The sequence below is a fragment of the Dendrobates tinctorius genome, unplaced genomic scaffold (genome assembly GCF_039654945.1).
Source record: "Dendrobates tinctorius isolate UK_male_01 unplaced genomic scaffold, ASM3965494v1 ptg000028l, whole genome shotgun sequence".
In the NCBI taxonomy this organism is placed as follows: domain Eukaryota; kingdom Metazoa; phylum Chordata; class Amphibia; order Anura; family Dendrobatidae; genus Dendrobates; species Dendrobates tinctorius.
Genome location: NW_027361696.1, coordinates 79,418,971 through 79,438,036, shown reverse-complemented (window position 1 = coordinate 79,438,036; position 19,066 = coordinate 79,418,971). Strand labels below are relative to the sequence as shown.

General features: G+C 48.4%; 1 protein-coding gene across 15 annotated transcripts in view; it reads left to right on the top strand.

Moving 5' to 3' along the window:
* Positions 1-19,066, top strand: part of CNOT3 (CCR4-NOT transcription complex subunit 3) — a 93,823-nt gene that overhangs the window by 44,452 nt on the left and 30,305 nt on the right. For 10 of the 15 annotated variants that reach the window (XM_073571041.1, XM_073571042.1, XM_073571054.1 and 7 more), the window contains 5 exons: positions 16,535-16,564; positions 16,677-16,743; positions 16,968-17,042; positions 18,102-18,142; positions 18,322-18,389. In XM_073571041.1, coding sequence (XP_073427142.1) covers positions 18,115-18,142; positions 18,322-18,389 — 96 coding nt within the window. In that variant the 5' untranslated portion in view covers positions 16,535-16,564; positions 16,677-16,743; positions 16,968-17,042; positions 18,102-18,114. The remainder of the gene's footprint in view (positions 1-16,534; positions 16,565-16,676; positions 16,744-16,967; positions 17,043-18,101; positions 18,143-18,321; positions 18,390-19,066) is intronic. The other 5 variants (XM_073571053.1, XM_073571047.1, XM_073571049.1 and 2 more) reach the window with 3 other exon arrangements.

Below are 19,066 nucleotides of genomic sequence, written 5' to 3'. Positions count from 1 at the left end.
AAAGAGCAATTTAAATTTTACTCAAAAATATATAAATAGAAAAATCAGACAAACTGAAAATTTTGCAGCGGTCTCTTAATTTTTGCCTGAGCTGTATATATATTTATATAATGTCAGTGATTGTAGGGGTACCCCACGTCATTTTTTGGCAGGTCCGCCATTTTAATAGCCAGTAAAGGCTAGGTATACAGATGTAAGCTGACATTAATAGCCTGGAAAACTCCATGGGTATTGCCCCCTTCCCAGGCTATAAACATTGGCCCCCAGCCGTCGGCTTGCCCTCTGCTGATTACAAAAATTGCGCGGGAGCCCACGCCATTTTTTCGGAAAAATAACCTTTATTAATGAAATGCATGTCCAGTAATTTGCACACACACTGTACTAATTGTATTTGTCACTGTCATCTATATATCTACCTATTCCATTTGTATTTACTGTATGTAATCCATCTCTTCTATCCTGTCGGCTCCTGCAATGATTTTACAGAACCCGACAGATGTATTACCGGCTTTTCTTCTATCTCTCTATGCAATATAGATACATGTGTGTGTCACGTATTTTATATATACGTGTGTGTGTATACACACACACCACATAGAATACATATTTATCATCATTATCATCATTTATCATCATTAGTTATTTAGGATAACATTGGATCATTCAGAGATCCACAATGAACATCTGGGGTGAGTTTGCAGCACTGAAAGTAAAGGGGCCAAATAATATTGCACGCCCCACTTTTCAGTTTCTGAATTTCCACAAAAATTTAAAATAACCAATAAATTTTGTTCAACTTCACAATTGTGTCCCACTTGTTGATTCTTCACCAAAAATTTACATTTTGGTATCTTTATGTTTGAAGCATGATATGTGAGAAAAGGTTGAAAAGTTCCGAGGGCCAAATACTTTCGCAAGGCACTGTGTATGTGTGTGTGTGTGTGTGTGTGTGTATATGTATATATATATATATATATATATATATATATATATATATATATATATATATATATATATATATATATATATATATATACATACAGTACAGACAAAGTTTGGACACACCTTCTCATTCAAAGAGTTTTCTTTATTTTCATGACGATGAAAATTGTAGATTCACTCTGAAGGCATCAAAACTATGACTTAACACATGTGGAATTACATAATTAACAAAAGTGTTAAACAACTGAAAATACTGTAAATACTGTGTGTCTTATATTCTAGGTTCTTCAAATTAGCCACCTTTTGCTGTGATTACTGCGTTGCACACTCTTGGCATTCTCTTGATGAGCTTCAAGAGGTAGTCACCGGAAATGGTTTTCACTTCACAGGTGTGCCCTGTCAGGTTTAACAAGTGGGATTTCTTGCCTTATAAATGGGGTTGGGACCGTTAGTTGTGTTGTGCAGAAGTCTGGTGGATACACAGCTGATAATCCTACTGAATAGACTGTGTTAGAATTTGTATTATGGCAAGAAAAAAAACGAGTAAGAGATGAAGGTCAGTCTGTCCAAAATATTGGGAAAACTTTGAAAGGGTCCCCAAGTTTAGTGACAAAAACCATCAAACTCTACAAAGAAACTGGCTCACATGAGGACCAGCCCAGGAAAGGAAGACCAAGAGTCACCTCTGCTGCGGAGGATAAGTTCATCCGAGTCACCAGCTTCAGAAATCGCAGGTTAACAGCAGCTCAGATTAGAGACCAGGTCAATGCCACACAGAGTTCTAGCAGCAGACACATCTCTACAACAACTGTTAAGAGGAGACTGTGCAGCAGGCCTTCATGGTAAAATAGCTGCTAGGAAACCACTGCTAAGGACAGGCAACAAGCAGAAGAGACTTGTTTGGGCTAAAGAACACAAGGAATGGACATTAGACCAATGGAAATCTGTGCTTTGGTCTGATGAGTCCAAATTTGAGATCTTTGGTTCTAACCAACCGTGTCTTTGTGCGAGGCAGAAAAGGTGAACGGATGGACTCTACATGCCTGGTTCCCACCGTGAAGCATGGAGGAGGAGGTGTGATGGTGTGGGGGTCTTTGCTGGTGACTGTTGGGGATGTATTCAAAATTGAAGGCATAATGAACTAGCATGGCTACCACAGCATCTTGCAGAGGCATGCTATTCCATCCGGTTTGCGTTTAGTTGGACCATCATTTATTTTTCAACAGGACAATGACCCCAAACACACCTCCAGGCTGTGTAAGGGCTATTTGACCAAGAGGGAGAGTGATGGGGTGCTACGCCAGATGACTTGGCCTCCACAGTCACCAGACCTAAACCCAATCGAAATGGTTTGGCGTGAGCTGGATCGCAGAGTGAAGGCAAAAGGGCCAACAAGTGCTAAGCATCTTTGGGAACTCCTTCAAGACTGTTGGAAGACCATTTCCGGTGACTACCTCTAGAAGCTCATCAAGAGAATGCCAAGAGTGTGCAAAACAGTAATCAAAGCAAAAGGTGGCTACTTTGAAGAATCTAGAATATAAGACATATTTTCAGTTGTTTCACACTTTTTTGTTAATTATATAATGCCACATGTGTTAATTCAAAGTTTTGATGCCTTCAGAGTGATCTACAATCTTCATAGTCTTGAAAATAAAGAAAACTCTTTGAATGAGAAGGTGTGCAAACATTTGGTCTGTACTTGTGTGTATGTGTATATATAATATATATAATCTCTATTCTAACCTGTCAGTGTAATTTTACTGTACACCACACATGAATTGACAGATTTACAAAGCACACCAGTGTGTAAAAATTGGACAGCACTTGCATTGTCTTGAGTGCTGTGCGATTTTTTTTTTTTTTATTATTTTTTTTATTTTTTTATTTATTTATTTATTTATTTATTTTTCCCCCTTGCATCCATTGGCGAATCTCTTCCGAGATACGCAGCATGCTGCGATTTTTTTTTTTTTTTTTTTTTTTTTTTTTTTTTTCTCAGTCTGATTTCACCTGAAAAAAAAAATCGCAGATGAGATGTAACCCATTGAATAACATTGGTCTGAATGCAATCTGATTTTTTTATCGTATTGCACTCGTCCGTTTTTCTCGCAATTAAGTATGAGCCATTAGACATGTATTTCTCCTTTGCCTCATTGCGGGACACATGACTGTGGGTGTATGCTACTGCCGCCAGGAGGCTGACACTAAGTAAATGAAAAAAAGGTTAGCTCCTCTGCCGTATACACCCTCGCCCCGATTCCAGGCGAAAACCAGTTCACGCTTAGTGTCCATTGGAGGCACACGTCTGGTTTTTTTTTTTTCCCAGACTTTTTTTTGCCATGAAGATGAATGAGACAGGGGCGACGGACCCTATTGAAAGGGTCCGATCTCCCCAAACCAACAACGGGCGAGTGCGTGCGAGTGTTGCCTCCACGTATCCTCTCCCGCAACATGGGACATGATTCCGGACTCGGCCCTGACCACCCTAAGGTATTGAAACTCTAGGCTGTACAGAGACCTAGGAATAGTCCGTGCTGCCCCCACTGCATCACCAATGCCAGACTGCGGTGATGGAAGGTGGCGGACGGTCCCTCTCCTCATACCCTATAGGGAAGATGGAGCTAGGATGCCTGCACTGTCCTTTTTATGCAGCCCCCCTCCCCTCTAACCTGAGCTGAAGCGTCATGAGGGATCACGGAGGAGGGTGGCCTGGGAGAGCTCCTGTAGCAGCGTTCTGATCCATTGCACCATTTCCCTGGGGCCAGAGCAGTGCAGCCTCCGCTGCAAGTAGGGCGTCGTCGAGCGCTTCCGGGCGTGTGGCAATGCTGGATCCTAGATACGAGTCCCTGGCCTAGGCCTCTGTGGATGGTGAACCTGCCCCCCCGTGGCGGTCCGCCCGCAGCTGAGGCGCGCACTTTGAATTGGGAGCAGCGCTCCAGGACGGTGAGAGGACACAGGACTGGGGTAGGTGCTACCCCCAAACTCCCGATTGCCTATAGGCCCGGTCCTTTTTTTTCCAGAGGCCACTCTAGGCGAAAGCGGGGCGTGCATACTAAGCTCCTGCAGTCTGCAGCGCTATAGCCTGGCAGATACAGCATGTCCACGTTTCTATACGCTGCATGCATCTCCTTTCTGTCCGCTTTTCCGCAGGCGCAGAGGAAGCGATTATGCGAAGCCTGCGATTCCGAACGCGCCCAGGAGCCCTCCCCTTCGACCGAGCCCAGTGTACCAAGTCCCCCGGAATGGTCTCTATCTCTGTTGCAGTCTATGGCGTCACTTACTAGAGCAATCGAGTCCCTTCGGGCCCCAGATAGGGGCAGGGACAGTGGCTCGCCTGTCTTAGAGGGGTCCTCCACCTCACAGGAGCCTCCGGCCTGCAGGGGCCGCTCTCACTCAAGGCAGACGCAGGGGAAACAAACTCACACAGCGTCTCCCGGTCTATCCGGTGCCTCGGCATCCATGAGCTCTGCCTCTCGCTCACCTTCCCCAGTAGTCGATAACTAGCAAAGCTCAGATTACGACTCGGACGAGCCGCTTGATTTAGATACTCCAGGGTACAAGGTGTCATTTAAGCGAGTCAAGCGGCCTCAGAGTATTTAGCTCTCACCCAGATTTTGCGGACATAGTGCAACGAACAGGGATAGGCCAGACAAGCGTTTCTCAGGCCAGAAGGCGCTCGAGGCGAGATACCCGTTCACTCCCTGATCTCCGTAAAAAATGGGCGGAATCCCCAACGGTATATCCACCCGTGTCACGCTTGGCCTCTAAATCCCTGTTATCCATACCTAGTGGTTCCTCTATCAAAGATTCCACTGACTATCTCATAGAGAGCTTGGCTCGCTCAGTGTTTGAAGCATCAGGTTCAGCACTCTCTCCCTCGTTCGCGGCAACTTGGGTAGCTAAGGCCATGGTTTCTTGGTCAGAATCATTGAACAGAGCCTTGCAGGGTATGGACCTACCAGAAGAGGTATCAGAGATCGCAAATCAGATTACTTTGGCTGGAGACTACTTAATAAATGCATTTTTGGATGCGTCCAACTGCGTGGCACTCGCTGCCGCAATGCAATCTCCGTTAGGAGGGCTCTATGGTTGAGGACATGGCAAGCAGACTCGGCCTCCAAGAAATCTTGACTTCTTTGCCTTATCAGAGCGGCTGCCTATTCGGTGAGAAGTTACTGTAGATCAGCTCATCTCTGACTCCACAGAGGGGAAGAGCAGTTTTCTCCCTCAGCAAAGGGTCAAACAGCCATTTGGTCACCAGCTTCAGGCACGTTTCCTGTGCTTTTGCAACCCCAGGTGGGCTGCAGCGACCAATCCCGCTGCTTCAGGTCGTCCCAGCCAGGACAGGGATCGGCAAGTCTCATATAGAGCTAACCGGTTGGGGAGAATGCGTACCCACCAGCCCAGGTCAAGGGAACTTAGGTCCCAGAGATCTTCAGCCAAATGACTCGAGGAAATTTCGAGGCGACACCAGCAAGGTAGGCGGTCGCCTACTTTGGTTTCGCCACATCTGGCTCACCGTCACACACGACACATGGGTAAGAGAGCTGGTGTCCTCGGGGTACAAGGTAGAATTTGTCAAGTACACCCCAATACGGTTTTTTCTTTCCCGTCCTCCCAAAGTAGTTGCCTGGGCAAGGCCATCGAATTGTTCCCGTACTGGAGAACGAGAAATTTCAGGGGTTCTACTCCAACCTGTTCACGGTCCCCAAAAAAGACGGAGCTGTCAGGCCCATTCTGGACCTGAAGCTCCTGAACAGATTTGTCAGGATCAGACATTTCCGGATGGAGTCTCTCAGTTTAGTCATATCTGCCATGGGGCGGGGAGATTATTTGACCTCTATCGACATCCAAGACGCCTACCTACACATCCCCATTTTCCCTCCGCATCAAAGATTTCTACGCTTCGCCATCAACGGCCTACATTTCCAGTTCGCAGCACTGCCCTTCGGGCTAGCCACCACCCCCAGAGTATTCACAAAGGTCATGGCGGTCGTCATGGCCATCCTGCACTCCCGGGGCATAGTCCTCTTACCTTACTTAGACGACCTTTTTTTGTCAAGGGCCCTTCATTTCGGGCATGCGAGGAGAGTGTCAACATCATGCTAGATACTCTTTCCCGCTTAGGGTGGTTGGTCAACCTGAAGAAATCATCCCCTGTTCCAACTCAGAGGATTTCCTTTTTAGGGATGATCTTCGACACTTCCCGAGGGTTGGTAATTCTCCCTCAGGACAAGGCTGTAGGTAGCTCTCCGGCAGGGAGTCCGGATACCAGTCCCTCATACCATCCGTTTCTGCATGAGGATCCTAGGAAGAATGGTGGCAGCAATGGAAGCGATTCCGTATGCCCAGCTCCATCTTCGCCCCCTGCAGCACGCCCTCTTGTCATCCTGGGACAAGAACCCATTCACTCTCGATCGCCGGTGCCAGTTGTCTGCGCAGATCAGACAGGCACTTGGGTGGTGGACAATCAGTTCCCCCAGACCATTTGCTGGTGGTCATAGCCGACGCCAGCCTCCTCGGCTGGGGAGCGTTTTTTTGCCATCACACCACCTGGGACGGTGGTCGCCGCAGGAGGTGCACCTCCCGTTCAACTTGTTAGAGATGCGAGCGATCCGGCTGGCTCTGCAATGTTTTCATCATCTTCTAGCAGACCGCCCTGTCCGGATTCAGCGCCACGGCCGTGGCTTACATAAATCATCAGGGGGGCACCCGCAGTAGGGCAGCCATGCACGAGGTAGGGCACGTCCTTCACTGGGCCGAGAGAATCCACTCCGTGATATCGGCAGTCCACATCCCGGGGGTAGAGAACTGGGCGGCAGACTTCCTCAGCCGGCAGGGTCTTGCGTCCGGGGAATGGTCACTACACCCTGAGGCCTTCCAGCAAATCTGCCAACGTTGGGGAATGCAGGATGTGGACCTGATGACCTCCAGGGTGAACGCCAAGGTGCCCGAATTTGTCGCTCGGTCTCGGGACCCGCAGGCAATCGCCGTGGATGCGTTGGCTCTGCCATGGAACCAGTTTCGTCTCCCATACCTATTTCCCCCGCTGCCACTACTTCCGAGGGTCATCAAGAAGATCAAGGCAGAAGGGGTTCCAGTGATTCTGCTGGCCCCAGATTAGCCTCGTTGGGCGTGGTACGCAGACCTGGTGCAACTACTCGCCAACGTTCCCTAGCGGCTGCCAGAGCTCCCAGACCTACTTTCCCAGGGCCTGATCTACCACCCGAACTCAGGGGCCCTGTGTTTGACGGCTTGCCCGTTGAATCTTGGACTCTGATCCAAGCTGGGTTGGGCCGCAGTGTGGTTGCTACAATGGTTAGCGCCCGGAAGCCCGCCTCGGCACGTATTTACCACCACACCTGGAAGGTTTTCTTCACATGGTGTCAGGATCACGGTTGTTCTCCACTGAGATTCTCTATTCCCAACATCTTGGCTTTTCTCCAGTCTGGCCTAGACTCAGGTTTAGCCCCAAGTTCCCTCAGGAGACATATATCGGCCTTATCTGTGCTGTTTCAGCGCAGGATTGCTACCAATCTGCATGTAGAGACCTTCATCCAGGGAGCCACCCACTTGGTACCTCCCTATAGGGCACCCCTGGACGCCTGGGACCTTAACCTGGTCCTAAGCATTCTGCAGGAAGCTTCATTTGAACTGCTACAGGATGTCTTTGTCATACCATTCCTGGAAGGTAGTGTTCCACGTAGCTATAAGCTCAATTAGGCGGGTTTCAGAGCTGGCAGCTCTATCCTGTCAAGCCCCGTTTCTGATTTTCCACAGGGATGAGGTGGTTCTCAGACCAGCTCTTCCTTTTCTGCCGAAGGTCGTTTCCTCGTTTCACATTAATGAGGATATTGTTTTGCCCTCTTTTTGTCCCGCACCGGTACACCGTGTGGAAATGGCTCTTCATACGTTGGACCTGGTGAGAGCTCTCAGGATGTACGTGTCACGGACAGCACCCTTTCGTCAGTCAGACACGCTGTTCGTGCTCCCCGAGGGTCGCAGGAAGGGACTCGCTGCCTCAAGATCGACCATAGCCAGGTGGATTCGTTTGACTGTTCAGGAGTCTTACTGCATCAGAGGCGCAGCAGTTCCAGCAGGGATTAGAGCACTCTCTACTCGGGCGGTAGGCGCCTCTTGGGCTCTTCGGCACCAGGCATCGGCGGAACAGGTTTGCAAGGCGGCAACCTGGTCCAGCCTGCACACATTCAGCAAGCACTACAATATCCATACTCAGGCTTCAGCGGACGTGAGCCTGGGTAGAAGGATTCTCAAAGCAGCGGTGGCGCACCTTTAGACAGGAGGTGCATGTAGCTTGGATCGATGAGTCGACGTCGCGCCCAGGGACTGCTTTAAGACGTCCCACAGATCTGTGTCCCCCAGTGAGGCGAAGGAGAAAACAGGAGTTTTGGTTGCTTACCGTAAAATCTGTTTCTCGGAGCCTTCATTGGGGGACACAGAGGAACCCTGGGGTGTACGCTGCTGCCACTAGGAGGCTGACACTACAAATAAAGTTAGCTCCTCCTCCGCAGTATACACCCCACCGACTGGCGCTCAATTACTCAGTGAGAAAGCAGTAGGAGAAGCAATAGAATATCGAGTAAACCAACAATTCAACTAGAACTGTATTACATAGAACAAAGTACAGAAGTTAAAAACATGTGAGGGCGCTGTGTCCCCCAATGAAGGCTACAAGAAACAGATTTTACGGTAAGCAACCAAAAATCCTGTATTCTCTATTGCTTCATTGGGGGACACAGGAACCATGGGACGTCCCAAAGCGGTCCCTGGGGTGGGAAGCAAAACTTCCATCAGGTCAGCGGACTCGCCGCCTGCAAGATCCTTCTTTCTAGGCTGACATCTGCGGAAGCGTACGTGTGGACCTTGTAAAATTTTACAAAAGTGTGAACAGGGGACCAGTTTGCAGCTTTACAGAGCTGCATTGCAGAAGCCCTGTGGTGCACCGCCCAGGATGCGCCCACTGCCCGAGTGGAGTGAGCCTCAATCCCAGAAGGGGGCACTCTGTTCTTTATCCGGTAAGCCTCTAAGATAGCCGATCTGATCCAGCGCGCAATAGTCGCCTTGGAGGCCGACAAGCCTTTTCGAGCCCCATCTGGGATGACGAGAAGTGAGTCTGTCTTCTAGAACGCATCGGTTCTAGCCAAGTAGACCTTCGTCGCCCTGACCAGGTCTAGTCTGTTCAAGGAGCGTTCCCGGGGATGAACTGGAGCCGGGCAGAAAGAAGGTAGAACGATGTCTTCATTCAAGTGGAAAAGCAGATACCACCTTGGGAAGAAAGGACGGTGGAGGCCGTAGAACAACTTTATCTTGGTGAATCACTAAAAAAGGAGGTTGACAAGAAAGAGCTGCCAACTCCAAAACACGTCGGATGGAAGTAATGGCCACTAGAAAGGCCACTTTCCAAGAGCGAGAGAAACCTCCTTGAGAGGCTCAAAGGGGGAACCTTGTAGAGCCTCTAGGACTAAATTGAGATCCCAGGGATCCACTGCAGCCCGATACGGAGGAACTGCATGGGCCGTCCCTTGTAAAAAGGTCTTTACCTGCGGCCAAGAGGATAGCGTTTACTGGAAAAGAATTGAAAGTGCCGAAATTTGCCCCTTTAGAGAACTAAGGGCCAGACCCCCGTCCAGGCCTACCTGGAGGAATGCTAGAATAGAAGGAAGCGAGAAAGACATTGGCGAAACGCGATTGGACTCACACCAATATATGCCTTCCATGTTCTATAGTATATTTTGGAAGACGAAGGCTTCCTAGCCCGGATCGTTGTGTGAATTACCTGATCTGAAAACCCTGACTTTTTCAGTACCGCGGTCTCAATAGCCACGCCGTCAAATTGAGCGACCGATAATTGGGGTGGTAAATCGGACCCTGAGACAGCAGATCTGGTCTGTCTGGAAGTGTCCAAGGAGCGTCCGCGAGAAGGTTGACGATGTCCGCGAACCAAGACCTGGGCCAATCCGGCGCGATGAGGATGACTGGTACCCCTTCTGCCTTGATCTTCAACAGCTTGGGAATAAGAGGAAGAGGAGGGAACAGATAGGGGAGCGCGAACTGTGACCAAGGAATGGTCAGAGCATCGACGCCCACCGCGAGGGAATCGCGGGCCCTGGATACGAACCATGGAACTTTCTTGTTCAGGCGGGACGCCATTAGATCCACGTCCGGAGTACCCCAACGAAGGCAAATCTGATGGAAGACTTCCTGATGCAAGGACCATTCCCGTGCCGCGAGGCCTTTGCGGTTGAGAAAATCAGCGCCCTCGTTTTCCACACCCGGAATGTGTACGGCGGATATCGCTGGAACTGACATTTCTGCCCAATGAAGTATCTTGGATACCTCGGCCAGTGCCGAGGAACTCAGAGTCCCTCCCTGGTTTTTGATATATGCCACCGCTGTGGCATTGTCCGTCTGAATCCGGATTGGCAGACCTCTGAGCAGCTTGTCCCAATGAATCAGGGACAGGAAAATAGCCCGTATCTCTAGGACGTTGATCGGAAGAGACGCTTTCTGCCTCGACCAACGGCCCTGTACTGTGAGATGGCGAAACACTGCGCCCCAGCCCAGGAGACTGGCGTCTGTCGTCACCACTTGCCAATGTACCGGAAGGAACGATCGGCCCTGGGCAATAAGAGGAGATGTTAGCCACCAATTGAGGGATAGCTTGACCCGAAATGAGAGTCGGATTGGATGATCCAGTGAGGAGACAGACTTGTTCCACTGCGACAGAATGGCCCGCTGAAGCGGTCTTGAGTGGAATTGGGCAAAGGGAATCGCCTCCGACGTTGCAACCATCCTCCCTAGAACTCTCATGGCCGATAGGAGGGAAATGATTCTGGGGCCCTGAAGCAAACTAACATCCCGCCGAAGAGTTGCTCTCTTGTCGTCTGGAAGGAAGACCTTTGCCTGACAAGTGTCGAAAAGTATGCCTAGAAACACAAGGCGTTGTGTTGGAACTAGGCAGGACTTTTTTGTGTTGATCCACCCGAATCGAGCAAGAGTGTCGCAGACAATGGTCAGACTTTCGAGAGCCTGGGGCAAGGATGGAGCTTTGATGGGGATGTCGTCGAGGTACGGGAAGAGCACAAGACCTCTGATCCTCAAAATGGCCATCAACGCTGCCATGATCTTTGTAAAAACCCTGGGAGCGGTGGCGAGCCCGAACGGCAGGGCGACAAACTGAAAGTGATCTAGATGTATAGCGAAACGCAGGAACTTTTGATGACCCAGGAAGATTGGGACATGTAGATAGGCGTCTTCAATGTCTATGGAGCACAGGAATTCTTGTGCCTCCTTGGAAGCGATTACTGAACGAAGGGACTCCATCCTGAAATGTCGCAGACGGACCCTTTTGTTCAGTAGTATTAAGTCCAGTATGGGCCGAACCGTGCCTCCTTTTTTCGGCACTACAAACAGGTTCGAATATAAACCTGTGAATCGCTCTTTTTCTGGTACTGGAACAATGACTCCTGACTTAAAAAGAGAGGCGATGGCTGTAAAGAAACCCGGCACCAAGGCGGGGTCTTTTGGGGGTCGGGATTCGAAGAATCGATACCGAGGACGAGAAACAAATTCTATCTTGTATCCTGAAGATACAACTTCCCTGACCCAAGCGTCTTCCACCGAGGCAAGCCAGACGTCCCTGAAGGCAAGAAGACGGCCGCCCACCTGGGGGTATCCTCCGGTGTTGTTTCCAGTTATGCGGAGGAAGATCTTCCAGGTCTAGCTCTGGTAGATCTACCCTGGGAAGAATGAGATCGCCAGGAAGGAGTGGACCTAAAGGAGACTCTTTTTCTATCTTGGCACGGTTGAGGCCTCTGCTGGTGGGAAGACTTATCTACTGTCGTGAAGCGACGAAAAGACCGAAAGGGTCGATACTGACGTTTCGGGGGAGGACGGCGAGATTTTGACTGGGGAAGAAGGGAGCTTGTGCCCCCAGTGGCATCCTTAATGATCTGGTCCAGCCTATCGCCGAAAAGACGCGATCCCTGAAACTGTAAACTGATGAGGGACTTTTTTGACGATAAGTCCGCTTACCAAGCCTTAAGTCAAACTGTGCGTCTAATAGCCACCAAGTTGCTTGATGCCTGAGCTGCGCAGGATGCGGCATCCAGGGAGGCCGAGACCAAATATTCGCCTGTATGCGAAATTTGGTCGGCGAGATCTGCCAGCTGCTCTAGCTGGTCTCCGGCTAAAATGCCTTGGCGGAGGTCCTTAGCCCATTTCGCTATGGCCGTAGAAGAGAAGACCGGGCTTAGAACAGAAGACGCCGCTTCAAAGGCTGACTTAGCAAAAGATTCTATGACTGTCATTAGTGTCTCCTAGAGATGCTCCCCCAGAAATCGGAAGGACCGTGCTGTTAGATAGTCTTGAAACCGGAGGGTCCACGGCCGGTGAAGCTGACCAGTCTGCAATGAGTTCTGGCGAAAAAGGATATAACACCCCAAGGCGTTTTCCTCTTTGAAAACGCCTGGTCGGATTTTCTCTCCCTCTGGCAAGAATTTTCTGGAACTCCGAATGATGAGCGAAGACCTTGGAAGGTGGTTTCGACCGTCTGAAAGAAACCTCCTGGTCCGCGGGTTCCGCAGGAGAATCTTTGATATTGAAGGACTGGTTAATCGCTGCAATGAGGTTCTGAATCATATCCCGAGTCCAGCTCCAAAACATCCTCGGAGGGTCCATCCGAAAAAGTCTCGCCTGGCTCAGGGGAGGAAGATCTTGATAAGGGAAGTTGTTTGGACGGACTATGGGGCGATGCGGAACGGGAAGAGGAACCGGACCGGTGCTCCCGTCTGGCTCTTTTTTGGCTAATATTAACAGGCTCGACCGGAGCATCCTGTGACCTGCTGGGTCCTGCAGAAGCCTGTAGTGGCAACTTGTCCAGTATGGACACCAAGGTCTAGGACACCTTGGTGCGCTCCACCACAGATTGAGACAGAGAGGAAACCCACCCTGGGATAGGGGCCTCAACGTCACTCGGGACAACCGGGGGCTCCTGGGCGGTGGGTTCAGTGGGCTTGCTGCAGTCCTGACAGGGGAGAGGACTGACCTGATGGAAACTTGCGTTTGCAAGAAGAACATGCAAAATGACTGACTACCACAGAGGAAGAGGCAGAGCGAATTGGTTTAGAATTCGACATTATGAGCTAACCCACTAACAGTGCCAGACGGTTAGGGGACGGAGAGCTGAGGAGGGTGTCAGTCTGCAGCGCAGAGCTACTCACGGAACCTGTGTACACAGCACGCTGAAGCGAAGACGAGCAGCTGACAGCTAAAAGCTGTGAGGTAAAAAAAAAAAAAAAAGCGCTCCTGAAAGCTGTGGGCGGAAATCGGCTCACAAGAGAGGGGGCGGAGCTAACCACTCTGTCAGGGGCATAAGAAAACTCCACTCCTATAGGACGACTGGGAGTGGGCGGGCCCATGCGACGCCTCTAGCCCTCAGTGAAGCGGCGGGCGGGACTGTTCCACAGAAGAAAAAAGCCCAACTGAAAATGGGGGCGTGGCCTCGCCTCAGAACTAGGCCCGAACTGAAGCCGGGGCCTAAATTAGAAACGGCGGCCGCCGGAGGGCACGGGGTGGCACGGAGGCCTAAAGAGAACCGCAGTTCCGTGGCGCTGAGAACGCTAAATACAGGTAATGCCGCCTAAGGAAGCTTGCCCGTTCCCCATCGCCCAGGGGGAATACTATCATGGGAAGGAGAGAGGGGTTTAGCCTGCTGATACTTACCTCCTGCAGTCCTGACTTACCCCATTTCCAGTTGCAGACAGTGTCTCCATCCACTGACAGGCTCTGGTAGGCGAGTGGGTGAGAGACAGAAGGCGAACACACATACGTATTCCTGTCCGGTAAACATATGAGGATACGGGGTGGCAGTACATGCCGTACTCATAGTCTCTTTGTGGGAATACAGATGTGACTATTCACTCTGTATCCCTCCGGAACCTGCAAAGAAACGACGCACACTGAGGTAGATAAGGGTCTAATGAAAGACCCGTGTCCACCTCCTACTGACACTAAGCTAAACTGAGTAATTGAGCGCCAGTCGGTGGGGTGTATACTGTGGAGGAGGAGCTAACTTTCTTATTTGCATATTGTCAGCCTCCTAGTGGCAGCAGCGTACACCCCATGGTTACTGTGTCCCCCAATGAAGCGATAGAGAAACATGGATTTTTGTGATAACTCACCGTAAAATCCCTTTCTCTGAGACGCTCATTGGGGGACACAGCACCCACCCTGGTAGCCAATTGGCTCTTGTTTGTTTACTAATGTTTATTTTTGATATTAGGTGGGTTTTCTAGACATGTTGTTACCTGTATTAAGGGTAATTTTGTCTTCTTGTTGATCTCCTACTGCTTTTGCACCAAACTGTTTTTAGCCTGCAATCGGGGTGAGGGTGTATATGGCAGAGGAGGAGCTAACCTTTTTTTTTTCATTTACTTAGTGTCAGCCTCCTGGCAGCAGTAGCATACACCCACAGTCCTGTGTCCCCCAATGAGCGTCTCTGAGAAAGGGATTTTATGGTGAGTTATCACAAAAATCCATGTTTAATTGTGTTGTCCTTAACAACCCATACCATAAAACTATCACTAATTGCTCATGAGGAAAAAAATAGCGAAAAGTAATGCCTAAATTGCTGTTTTTCGTTCACCTTTTCTACCAAAAAGTTACAAAAGACTAAACGTGAACAGCAAGTCATTTTCACATTGCTGTGCTTTATGTTCATTATCTGTTGCATTTTTTTTTTAAGCGCTCTTTCAGGCAAGTTCCAGGTGGAATCTGCTAGGAAAAAGACATTGTGTGCACATACCCTTAGGCTATGTTTACACGATGTGTTCTTGCAGATTTTATTTCAGCAGGCAAAGCCTGATCTCATTGCAGTTAAGAAGCTGAATACAAAAAGCAAGTGTCGCTAAGTTTTTTGCTTTTTTTTTTTTGTCCGTTTTTTAGTGTGGATTATATGTGCAATTTGTCTATAGTATGTGTTAAATAACGATTAGTTTTATTTGCCAAAAATGCAAGGCTGCATATTTTTGCCAAAACTTTTCACGATAATGAGACTGAATCACTTTGTGCTCCACCTGGCCTCTTTGATCATAGTCCACCTTTTCTAGTTTTGATAGCATGGTGCAGTATGATTTTGTGTCCACCTACAAGGATTGACCCTGATGTAGCAAGTGCTTTACCTCACATTAGGGTTTGATTCATATCAGGACAGCTGTAAAACGTCCTCCGTGTTCCTGATGCTTGTGTCTGTGAGCTAAAAAGTGATCGAAGAGCAGGCATTCCTCGCCCTATACTGTCTGTGGGAGAAATCACTGCAGCTCCTCTCCTCCCACCCCAGCAAACAGTGGATTATAAATTACAGATAGATCGTGCAGAGGGAAAAACTGGTGGAAAATGCAAGATGTATAAAAAATAACGTAGATGTGCACTGCAGTGCAAAAACAACTCATTGTGCAAAAGTTCAGTCTTTTTGAGCTTTGAAAGCAGTGAAACAGCGTTAAATTAGTTACGAAGATAATTGACGTGGGCAGCACAGCGGCCTCAAAAACAACCAAATGAGACCCTTCAGGAGAAAAACCATCAGCCCCAGTTCAGCAAGTCCGGTATTCTTCTTGATGAGGGGGCAGGTTGAAATATTAATGAATCAGGCAAGGCGCCTTATCACAAATCGTACTCCAGTTAGTCTGTAGTAAGAATTGTGGCACAAAAACGTCAAAAGTCTCTATCTGCGCAACGCAAACAATTTACGACTTTTCAGAGCTTTTCATGCCAGATTATTGGCATAAAGACTTTGATGACTCTAGGCCGTTGTGAGCACATACCCTTATTAAAATGACTTCTCTGGTCTCAAGAAAGGAAGATTAAACATGGACCCTTCTCCGACCGCTGTGTCTCCTCACTTCCATTAGCTGCTTCCTATATGCAGTCCCCGCCGTATTGCGATCCATGGTTCTTAGTTCCTATCTAAAACCGCATCATAAACTGTCCTTTTCTCAGATTATTATAGTGTTTCACTTACTCTATGTAAACCTTCAGTTAATATCTGTAACTCTTCTGTAAGATAAAGTATTCTTTAGATATTTTTTTTCCCCCCTTTTTTAAATTTCTTCTGCACGACTTTCAGCTAGCTCACGATAGGTGTACCTACATCTCGTCTGTGGCAGTAGCATCATTAGTAGTGATGAGCGAACATGCTGGGATAAGGTGTTATCTGAGCATGCTCAAGTGCTAACCGAGTATCTTCAGGGTGATAGAATAATATGTTCAAGTCCCAGCGGCTGCATGTCTCGCGGAAGTTCGACAGCCACAACACATGCCGAGATTATCTGTTTGCTAGACAATACCTGTATGTGTTGCGGCTCTCGAATAGCCACGAGACATGCAGCCACGGGGACTCAAACATAGTATTCGAGCACGCCGAAGATACTCTATTAGCATTCGAGCATGCTCTGATAGCACCTTATCCCAGCACGTTCACTCATCATTAATTATTACCAATTAACCAGTACTTTTCCAGAAACCTAGTAAGAAGAAATGACCGCAGCTGATGGCTATTTTCTCTTGCTTGCAGCCTCAAGTGTAGGATCTGCCTGCTAAGTAGGTAGGTATGTCTCCGCAGGTGCTTCTACTCCCCAGACCCTGCACAATGAACACTATCCACTTATTATGAAAGGAAAAGCTAAGTAGGATCCTTGTCTCTCTCTTTTTGTTAGGCCATCATCGGGTATCTCTCAGGTCTGTGTGATCAAGTCACTCGGCTTCTGCTGAGCAAGTGGAAAGGTAAAAGCCCAGTAGCCAAGTATGAGGCGGCGTTCAGATTTGGTCACTTGTCAGCGATTTGCAAAATGAATAGAAGCAAATGCTGTAAATAATAATAATTAATATTAGCATTGCAAAGACTGTGCAAAAGATAACTCAAAAGTTTGCTGATCAATTTTTTTTTTCATTAATTTTTTATTTCTTGGATGCCGTCTTTTAAGCCAGACTTATCTTCTATTTTGCAGCATCCTGCCTTTATAAAGTATGAAGAAAACCCATCTCTAGTGAAGGAAACATGGCGGATAAGAGAAAACTACAGGGTAAGTCACTTGGTTTCATGGATGGTGGATTAGCAGAAGATTCATGGCTGATCTCTTTATACATTGTTAGGCTGGTATCACACTAGCTCCGCCCACTGCGCGCCTCCTCCGGTCAGCTCCTCGTATGGGCGCATGACACTGCATGCGACCAGCGTACCCTATATTTAGCGTTGGGTACGCTGGCCGTGCGTTGGTATGGTTTTGCTGGCGCATGTGCCCTTTTTGCTCTGTTCTGACGTGTGCCAAACGCACCATGTTGCATTTTTGTGTGGTCGGCGCAGCGCTAAAAGGTGCATGCGCCGGCAAAACCATACTAGCGTACATGGCCAGCGTACCCAACGCTAAATATAGGGTTTGCTGGTCGCAGGCAGCGTCATGCGCCCATAGGAGGTGCTGACCGGAGGAGGCGCGGCCGGGGCGGAGCTTAACGGCTGCGCTGCGCCTCCTAACGCTTGTGTGAAACTAGCCTTAGACCAGGGCTGTCCAGCACCATGCACTTGCACTATGTTGTATACACCAGGCTGTATGTACCCCGCCATATGCACCACGTCGTATGCACCAGGTTGTATGCACCGCTGTCTAGATTTAAAAGGGTTGAAATTGATGGCTTATCCTTAAAAGTTCTTTAAGTGACATTTTTTCCTGGAAAAGAGAAGTGACACTTAATTTGTCCTGTATAGCCCCCCTACCTGGAGCCCTCCATGCGCCTCCTCTGCTCAGCTTGCTATTCCTTTCCTCCTGCTTTCCAAGATATCCACCTAAGTTGCATAGGGAGTGCGGTGGTAAGTGGAAAGCCACACCTTCCCGGGCTATCCTGTGCTGTGGGATAGGACAAGCAGGGGAATTGTGGTTTTGATGTACTATGGCCCCTGCAATAGGGATCTGGACCAAAATACCACCGAAAGATGGAATCGGAACCCCTTTCCCTCTATAGGCACTTCCTGTGCAACTATGGCCCATCTTGGAAAAAGTTAGGGTGACTACACATGACAATGTATACTCCCTTACAGCACTGACAAATCTGCCATAAAAACTGCATTTCCTACATTTTATATGCAGATTTGCCACAGAAATGCAGAGGATTTCAACTGTTGTAAAAGGTAAAATCTGCAGCAAATTCCATAGCAAATCCAACTGTAAGAAATGTGAATTTCCATGGTGTGATTGTCGGCGATATATAATTTCGGACTTTGAAGTCACGAAAATGGTTTTCATCAAAAATATAATCTATGGAAGGGGAAAACCTTCCTCCTATATCACACTTATTTTTTATTTTTAGGCGAGATTGATCGATGTTTGAAAAAAGTGTCAGAAGGGGTGGAGCAGTTTGAAGACATTTGGCAAAAGGTATTTGTTTTATGCTTCCTAATCTCCATATAGTAACACCTTACAGCGTTTCTGCTGCTGATCGGGATAACAAATAGTAATGTATTGGAGAGCTGACAGTTATGTTTAAAGGGAAGTGGTCACTAGGTTTTCCTAATATAAGGTACGACCAGCATCTTTAAGCCCTCTGTTATATACAGCATACTAGAATGTTGTCTGCATGTCTCCTATCCCCTCTGCAAGGCACAAAAACAGGATTTTTTGGGTTGCTTACCGTAAAATCTGTTTCTCGGAGCCTTCATTGGGGGACACAGAGACCATGGGTGTATGCTGCTGCCACTAGGAGGCTGACACTATGCACAAAAAAAGGTTAGGCCCTCCTCCGCCGTATACACTCCACCGACCGGCAGGAAGTTCCTCAGTTAGTCAGAAAGCAGTAGGAGAAGTACCAGAATAGATTGAGAACAGAACAAACAACTCAACTGTAACAAACCGACAAACATAAGAACAGGAGTTGTAGAACATGGGAGGGTGCTGTGTCCCCCAATGAAGGCTCCGAGAAACAGATTTTACGGTAAGCAACCCAAAAAATCCTGTTTTCTCGTTCGCCTTATTGGGGGACACAGAGACCATGGGACGTCCCAAAGCAGTCCCTGGGGTGGGAAACAAACTTCCATCAGGCCAGAGGACTCGCCACC